This window comes from Manis javanica, chromosome 13 (assembly GCF_040802235.1).
Source record: "Manis javanica isolate MJ-LG chromosome 13, MJ_LKY, whole genome shotgun sequence".
Taxonomy (NCBI): Eukaryota; Metazoa; Chordata; class Mammalia; order Pholidota; family Manidae; genus Manis; species Manis javanica.
The window spans coordinates 90477859-90487391 of NC_133168.1; the positions used below are offsets into that span (position 1 = coordinate 90477859).

The window sequence follows — 9533 nt, forward strand, 5'->3', positions numbered from 1 at the left end:
ATTTTTCTTTTTTCCTTCTTTGTTAATAGTTATGCTGGTAACCACTTCCATGTTTTTTCAGCATTTCTCATCAGCTAGCTTTAAAATAGCTCTATTGAGAGATACTTTACATACTGTATAATTCACCCACTTAAAGATATATGCAATCATTATTGCAGCCAATTTAGAACATTTTCATCATATCCAAAAGAAACCTTGTAACACTTTTCTATTATTCCTCTTTCCTCCCTTCCCTGCATCCCTAAGCAGCCACAAATCTACTGTAGATTTACCTATTCTGGACATTTCACATAAATGGAATTATACAATTGTTGTTTCATGTCTATCTTCTTTCAATCAGCAAATATTTTTAAGGTTTACCCACATTGTAGCCAGTATCAGTACTTTCATTCTTTTTCATGGCTGAATACTGTTCCATTGTTCGGCTATAGTATATTTTGCTTATCCATTCATCTACTGATAGACATTTGAATGGTTTCTACCTTTTGGCTATCATGACTAATGCTTATATAAACTCCATGTACACATCTTTGTGTGGACATATGTTTTCATCTGGGGGGTATATACCCAGGAGTAGAATTGATGGTCATATGGTAACTCTATGTGTAATAAAGTTTGAGGCACTGCTGGACTGCATTCCAAAGTGGTTACACCATTTTATGTCCCTGCTACCAGCATATGATGGTTCCAGTTTCTCCACATCCTCATCAACACTAATGTACCTAACTTTTTGTTTATAGCCGCTCTGGTGGTATCTTAATATGGTTTGCTTTGCATTTCCCTGATGACTAGTAGTAGGTATGGTCTTAATCACGTAACACACATCAGTCATTTTACTTCACAAGGAAGATAGGATTGGCAGTTCCATTTTGAAGATGAGGAACCTGAGCTATGAAGAGATTAAGCCCATTAATTAAAGGTCTTGCCCCTGAGATGAAAAAACTGGAATTTCGTTAAGTTGGAGCTGGAGTGCAGAAACATATATTTCTCAGGGGTTCTGAGGAAAGGAGGCCATCTGTTCCAGAAAGGGATGGAAACCTGGATTGGAAAGAAGAGACCAGTTTTAGCAAGCAAGCACTGATGAAATGAGTCCAGAGCTAAGAACATACTGTTCTCAGGGAATTAAGAAGATACCCAGTGTGAGAGGATCATGGAGACATATTCTAAGTTCCACAAACCTGCTGTAGTATCTCTGTGTTTGGTTTTTCATTAGTAAATGTATTAACATGGAAAACATCATTGTGTTTAATCGTGAATTTTTTTCCTTAAAAAATGCAGACCCTCTTTTAAAGTCAAGTTCCCAGACTATACTGAGGAGCTCCAGAGTAGTTAATTACCAATGCTTGGGGGACAAGCTTTGCCTCCCCTGTAAGATGTGAAAGAGTCCCCAGGGGCAAGAGGCCCTCTTGGGGTTTTCATAAATGAGGTATGTTTAAGTGGTCAGCACAAGTCTGAGGTTAGCTGGCAGGTTAGCCGACCACGGATCTGGAGACATCTTGGAGTACACTGTTTGTCCTGGAAAATGGGTAAGAATCAGACTGTGTGAATTTGGATGAGCTGACGGCAAAGGTGGCTTCTGGATTATAGCTAAGAAGTGCCAGCGTGGTTTCCTGAGATCATCAGAGAAGAAAAATAATCTTACTCTAGCTTGATTGACCAGTGTCAATGCATTCTGAAATTTAAATAAACCCTATTTTTACTCCTTTACTTTATTTAGGAGTAGTCATTTTGTACATCTAAGACAACAAAAGAAATTGAGTTTGGGAATATATGCAGTTTCCAGAAGTGGCAATTCGAGAAGAAGCCCATTTTCCAAGGGCTGGGTCAGGACGCGTGTTCAAGGCAGTGTCAAGGCTACACTGTGTTCCATTCTGTCTTTATCTGAAATGTTGACATGTTGCTCATCATGAACTTTTTGCATCAATTTTGAGCTTTAAAAATATTGCATTAAATATGATGTATCTTGGCCACTGAATTTTTTGGTGGCCCCTTAAATTTGGTGGCCCAGGTGAGGGCATCACTTGCCTGACCCTACCCCCAGCCCTTCTAGACTCTCCCCTCATGCTCCGTTCCCCAAATAACCTGGCATTTCTTTTCCCTGCCAAAGATTTAAAAAAAAAATAGAAGCCAGCATTAACTTTCTGGTGATGGAAAATAGGAGTAAATACAAAAAAGTGAGTCAATGTAAACACAACAAGGGTCCTGGGGTGATGATCCTCCACACCACGGGGATGGGGACAACCCCACCCCTCCGCCTGCTCATGTAGGTCAGGATCCCTACCTTCACCCCCAGGTGCCTCATCCTCACCTCCTCTCTGTTATTCAGCTCCACTTTCTGAAGGTCCCCCCTCCATTCCAAGCTGTTTGCCTTCCTTGCTAATGGTCCCCTCTGTGCCACATCCCCTGGCATCCCCAAGGCAGGACCAGAGCCCAGAGAGGTGATTAAAAGGTCTGGAGCCCAGAGAAGAGCTGTTGATGGTGAGATTCCCAGACTTCAGGGGTCCCCCTCCCCAGTGCTAATTGGAGCCACTAGGTGTTTCAAGGCTAATTGCTGGAGGCAAAGGCCAGCTTATGATGCAATCTTCTGCTTTCACAACTCTTATTCTGTAATTCCCCAGTGTGACCCCAGCGCCCTGCGTGTGGATGGGTGCCCAGTTCCCCAATCAACAATGTTGTCCTTCTCGTCCTGCTCTCAACCCTCCAGGATCTCAGTCCAGCAGTCAGAAGGATCTTTGTAAAGGGAAAACCTGAACAGTCACTCACCTGCTTATATACCCTTGATCTGCAGTACAAAGCTTTCATCTCCAACTTGATCCTTCAGACCTCCCCAGCTTCCAGCCCCACTAGCTCCCCAGCTGTTCCTGCAACAAAACAAGCATACTCAGGCCTTAGGAACTTTTACACTGGATGCTGCATCTACCTGGAGCACCTTTCCCCAACTCTTACAAATACTTACTATATAGATCATTAAAAGCTGGCAATTATCAAGTGCTTACTGCACACCAGCATGGTCAGTCTGCCCACCTAGATGTTCTTTAATTCTCAGAACCATCCTGAGAGGTGGCTGCTTGGCTATTCAACCCATTTTAATGATGGGAAACTGAGGCTCAGAGATGGGATGTGATTTAATCGAGGCCACAGTGCTTCATCACTGAACCACCATGCAGCCCTATCTAGCAATTCGGAGCGTCTCTCTGTCTCTGGAGGGAGCAGAGGTGTCAGCTATTGCCCTTCCCGTCGCCTGTTGCCATGGTACTAAGTCATGAGGACCATTCGTAGAGACTAGGAGCCAGGGAGAGGAGGCTGTTCCTGGAGAAGGGGTTCCTGGGAGAAGAGGGCCCGGTCAGGAAGCCCAGCTAGAGCGCCACTTCCTTCCCCGTCTCATGGCACCCCCTGCGGGACTATAGCCTTGTCCACTGAGATCCTGCTCCTGCATCAACGGTAACCCAGATGGACACGTCAAAGTTGGCGGCTCGAGTCAGTCATTTTGTCAGTGTACGCGTCTCCCTCTGACCCCAAGCTCATCAAGCAAAAGTTGAAATTACATCATCTAACTACTGTTTCTTGAGGATATCCTTGAGCCAGGCAGTATGCTAAGCCCTTCACAGGACTTGTCTTCAGTCTCATAAATGCCTTAGAAGGCAGGTGCTTTTACATTCTTACAGGGAAGGCTCAGAGAGGGCCAGAGGCTGGCCTAAGGACACACAGCAATGTAAGAGAGCCAGTTTCTGCACACCAACTCCAACAGTGTTAACACACTTGAATTTTTTTTGTCCATGGACAAAAGTTGTACCTCACAGTGACCCTCATTTGCCCTCATTCTCCTAAGTTATTCCACAAATATTGGAGCACACCTACCATATGCCATATAGGTGTACAGCATTGGACAGAATGGAGCAAAAGTCCCTGACCTCTTCAAAGCAACATTCGGGTGGGCGAAGACAGACTGTATCCAATACACAGATGAAGGCCAGGGGGTCATAAGCACATGTGAGACAAGTGAAGCAGATCAAAAGAGATAGGACATGGCTGGGGGATTTCTGTCTTGTGATTTCTACTTTGTGAGGCACGGTTAGCGAAGGGCTCCATGATCTTTGAGCGGAAATGCATCCAAGGAAACGGGATGGAATTGCTGTTTTCTGAGATAAGAAAGACTGTCAAAGAAGTGTGTAAATGTGTGTGTGTGTGTGTGTGTGTGTGAGAGAGAGAGAGAGAGAGAGAGAGAGAGAGGAAAACAGACAGAGACCAAAAGAGAGGAAGGGAGGAGGAAAGAGGGAGGGAGGGGAAGTAAGGGAACCAGAAAGAGAAAGAAAGATAAGTAACAGCAATGACACTACCCAATGGCAATGAGAATGAGGTTTGGGACACATTAAGTTTGAGATGCAGATATTCGGTAGGCAGTTGGATAGGGACAAAGATAAGAATTTGGGGATCACCTTTTGCAGAAGATACATGAAGCCATGGTAACCAATGGGATCCCAGGGAGAGAGGGAGGCTGACAAAGTCCAAGGACTGAATGGTTTTAATGGCTTCCTTATATGAATGAACCAACATTTGTTTAACAGTCCCTTATTAACGGATATATCTAATGCTTGCCAGCCTTAAATACTACTGCTCTGAACATTCTTTTACCTACACAAATGTGAAATATATCTACCAGATACTGATCTAATTAGGTGGGAAAATGGAAGGGAAGACTTAAACCCCAGTCTGTCTGACCTCAAACAGAGCTCCCCTTCATGATTTCCCACTGCTTTGGAAGGTAAACTTTATAACCCAACATTCTGGTTTGTTCAGTATTGTGGGAAATACATTGCTCCACGCCAATATTTGTCACATCAATTATATCTTCCAAGTTTCACGTTGATGGGGGCAGTGCAGTGGTGAGCAGAACGGAACAGACTTCAGATTCCGACTAATGATCCTGACCTCAGATCAAAGTAAGTCAGTACACGACACTGGATGTCCAGCTCGCTGTGGGCACCCAGACACCCTCCAGGGTCTCTCCGTTTGGGTACCAGTAGGATCAGAGGCTCACTTAGCCTTTAATGAAGAAAATAAAGACCTAGTTTGTATTCTTGTCCAGGCTGGCTTTGCTTCTGGGGAGAAGGAAGAGCACCTTGGCTTCATGTGAAAAATGAGGAATTCCTTCAAGACCAAAACTTATTTTAAAATCATGACATAGTCCTGGATCTATAGAAATATCCCACCAGTGTCCCAAAGATGCATGTTCCAGGGCATGGTCGTTACGATTGACCACCTGTGGTTTAAGTGGTCTTAGGATGCTGGAGTGTTTGATTTGAAGATGGACTAGCCCTCCTTGGATGGAAACCCATACAACCCACCATAAGAAGCATTGTGTGAAGCGTTACGTGGGCAGGACTGTGAATAAGAAAAGACCTACATTGGCAGGCGGGCCCTGCTAAGCTGTATGAGCTTGGATGAGTCAAGCAATCATTTGCAGCCTCAGTATCCCCTCTGTCAAATGGAGAGAACATGAGTTTATCTTCCCTGGTTCCCTGTTGTGAGGCTGTAATGAGATAATGTATGTGAGGGGTAACAGGGACATGCAATGCAGGATTTATTCTGCAAAGGATGATGCTCCAGTTTCCCCAGTTTTGACTAAATTGTTTCTTACATCCTCCTAATTCATATTAATATGGGATTTTTTTTTTTGTTCAGATGATAGGGAAAAACTGAATTCCACTTTAGGACAAATGATTAGTTTACTATTCAACTTAAACATGAATACACATGTTTTCTCTCTTTTTTAACTTTGGCTATTTTGATAAATTTATTGCTTGTGCATTTTAATTACAGTTGTTGTGTACAACAGCATTCTATAAGCTATTTTCCAGTATTATCATAAGTTGCTATTTTAAAAATAAATGCACAAATTCATGTTCAGAAACTATTTGTCTGTCAAAATATTTTTAATTGACATCAAACATTCATAAGTTGAAGGGCCACAACGTGTTGATTTGTGTGTTGCAATATGATTACTACTGTAGTGTTAGCTAACACCCCTATCACTTCACATAATTACCATTTCTTTTTTGTGGTGGGAACAATTAAGATTTAGTCTCTTAGCATCTTTGAAGTTTATAATGCAGTATCATTGTCTATGATCACTATGCTGTGTGTATCAGACCTCTCGATCTGAATTATCTACTCATTGCAAATTTGTCCCCAGATTTGCGTATCTTGCCATGTCCCCCACTTCTCAGCCCCTGGTAACCACCATTCTACTCTTTGTTTGAGTCCAACTGTTTTAGATTCCCTACATAAGACATATCATACAGTATTTGTCATTCCCTTAAATATGCATATTTTAAACAAATTATACATAGTATGCAGTACGGCTAATCTTAAACCCCCCTTCATGCCCATGGGGGAACATTAAGCCAATCTGATCATGAGATACACCTTCACTCTGCCCTCTGCGCTCTTTATCATGGTTCAGCAAGGAGCTGCCCACTCGCCTGTGTCACTCTCAAACGCAGCAGACAATTTCTCACGGTGGGACTTTTTTCCTTAAACTAACTATAGATACCTCTTTGTCTCTCTGCAGCTGTTCAAGATTCACACTCAAGACGTCCTCGACTTTCTCTGTGACTCTGCTTGTTAATGTCCCTAGCTGCTGGTGTGTACGTCTGTGCAATACCGAAATGTAAGGTGCTTTGATTTCCTCTGCTGTACTCTGGCTTAGTTTTTTTTTTAACTTTTTTTTGGTATCATTAATGTACAGTCACATGAGCAACATTATGGTTACTAGATTCCCCCCCATTATCAAGTCCCGCCGACATACCCCATTACAGTCATCAGCATAGTGAGATGCTATAGAGTCACTACTTGTTTTCTCTGAGCTATACTGCCTTCCCTGTGCCCCCCCTACATTATGTGTGCTAATCGTAATGTCCCTTATTCCCCTTCTCCCTCCCTTCCCACCGCCCCCCACCCTAGTCCCTTTCCCTTTGGCAACTGTTAGTCCATTCTTGGGTTCTGTGAGTCTGCTGCTGTTTTGTTCCTTCAGTTTATGCTTTGTTCTTATACCCCTCAGATGAGTGAAATCATTTGATACCTGTCTTTCTCTGCCTGGCTTATTTCACTGAGCATAATACCCTCCAGCCCCATCCATGTTGTTGCAAATTGTAGGATTTGTTTTCTTATGACTGAATAAGATTCCATTGTGTATATGCACCACATCTTCTTTATCCATTCACCTACTGACAGACACTTAGGTTACTTCCATTTTTTGGCTATTGTAAATAGTGCTGCGATAAACATAGGGGTGCATATGTCTTTTTGAAACTGGGACCCTGCATTCTTAGGGCAAATTCCTAGAAGTGGAATTCCTGGGTCAAATGGTATTTCTATTTTGAGTTTTTTGAGGAACCTCCATACTGCTTTCCACAATGGTTGAACTAGTTTACATTCCCACCAGCAGTGTAGGAGGGTTCCCCTTGCTCTGCATCCTCACCAGCATTTATTGTTCCTAGTCTTTTGGATGTTGGCCATCCTAATTTTCATGAGGTGGTATCTCATTGTGGTTTTAATTTGCATTTTCCTGATAATTAGCGATGTGGAGCATCTTTTCATGTGCCTGTTGGCCATCTGAATTTCTTCTTTGGAGAAGTGTCTGTTCATATCCTCTGCCCATTTTTTAATAGAGTTATTTGCTTCTTGGGTGTTGAGGCGTGTGAGTTCTTGAACTATTTTGGATGTTAACCCCTTCTTAGATGTGTCATTTACAAATATATTCTGCCATACTGTAGAATGCCTTTTTGTTCTGCTGATGGTGTCCTTTGCTGTACAAAAGCTTTTTAGCATAATTTGTCCCATTTGTTCATTTTTTATTTTGTTCCCCTTGCCTGAGGAGATGCATTCAGGAATGGGTTAGGTTTTCATAACCTTACAAAATCTATGTTGTAGGCACTCACTATTGCCTAGTGAAGAGGGGGCGGGGGCTGACACCTTCCATTTCTCTTTGCAAATGGATTTATGGTGATGGGAGTAATGAGACCCCTGTGCTTTCTGGCAGGAGAAGAACAGATTCCAGGTCTGATGTTACCTGACAAAGAGTCCTGAAGGAGATAGGAATCACTGAATCTGATTTTCTCTGTGTTATCATCTCACACATCCTTCCACCCCAAATACACCCCTGATGCTGATGAACTCTTTTGTTAATCATTGTGTACATTTGGACATTGCCTACATGGCCCTTGTAAACCTTAAAACTTCAGACAAATATATGTCATTACATGTTTAGGGAGGTGCCATTTTTAATGGTACCATCTGGTGACCTAATTTACTTGTTTCCAAGGAATTCCTCCCACGTTGTCATCTTTTTTCTGGGTGGAGTTTGCTGAGGAAGGTCTTCTTCATGGCGTCCTTCAGCTGCTTGTTCCTGAGGCTGAAGATGATGGGGCTGAGGAAGGGCGTGAGCACCGTGTAGGTGGTGCCCATCAGGGCGTCTGCTTCCAGAGACTGGGGACCCCGGGGCTGGAGGTAGATGACAGAGGCGAAGCCGTAGTGCACCACCACCACGGTGAGGTGGGACACGCATGTGGAGAAGGACTTGTGCCGGCCCTCCACTGACGGGATCTGCAGGACGGCAGCCACAATGAAGGCGTAGGAGAGGATGATGAGGAGACAGCAGCCCAGCAGGGCCGAGATGCACACCAGGCCCACGCTCTTGGCCACCACTGGTATGTCAGTTCCACAAGCCAACTTCAACAGTGGTGGCACATGGCAAGCAAAATGGTGAATCTCATTGGGTCCACAGAAGGTGAGGTGGAAAATCGCCGTGGTCACCACCAGCCCCATGACTGAGCCACCAGCCCAGGACCAGGCCACCAGACAGGCACAACCACGGGGGCTCATGAGCACACTGTAGCGCAGGGGGTGGCAGATGGCCACGTAGCGGTCATAGCCCATGACGGTGAGCAGGAAGGAGTGTGTGAAGCCAAACGTGAAGGAGAAGAACATCTGCCCGGCACAGGCCACGGAGCTGATGGAATGATCGGTGGACAACAGGTCGGCCAGCATGCGCGGGATAACAGCAAAGGTGTAGAGGATCTCAGAGACGGAGAGGGCGCACAGGAAGAGGTACATGGGCGTGTGGAGGCTGCGCTCGCTCCAGACGGTGCCCATGATGAGCAGGTTGCCCAGCAGCGTGAACAGGTACATGAGCAGGATCAGCAGGAAGATGGCGGGCAGGAGCTGCTGCGGGAAGGTGGAGAAGCCGAGGAGGATGAATTCAGTCACAGCTGAGAAGTTGGCTTTCTGCATGGAGACTGCCTGGGGTGGATGTGACAGGGGGAGGTCAGCTACCAGACGGAGAATGGTCGTCGGCTTCCAGCAAACCTGGACCTACCCAGGGGGCCACTCCTGGTGAATGACAGCTAACACTGATTGAGTTCCCATTCGGTACCTCCTATGATTGAATTCTCTCTTCATCCTGGTGAGGGAGGTGCTGTATTTATGACCCCTGTCTTAAATATCTTGAGCATACTCTTTGAGAATATTCAGTG

General features: G+C 44.6%; 1 protein-coding gene across 1 annotated transcript; it reads right to left on the reverse strand.

The window, feature by feature from the left end:
• Nucleotides 1–8340: 8340 nt before the first annotated feature.
• Nucleotides 8341–9291, reverse strand: LOC108403983 (olfactory receptor 10H1-like). Its single transcript, XM_037022199.2, has one exon. The coding sequence runs from the start codon at nt 9289–9291 to the stop codon at nt 8341–8343; it is 951 nt and encodes a 316-aa protein (XP_036878094.2).
• Nucleotides 9292–9533: the final 242 nt, after the last annotated feature.

Bases quoted from the DNA above. Each gene is read 5' to 3' on its own strand.
- LOC108403983 (XM_037022199.2), bottom strand. From the start codon at position 9,291: ATGCAGAAAGCCAACTTCTCAGCTGTGACTGAATTCATCCTCCTCGGC.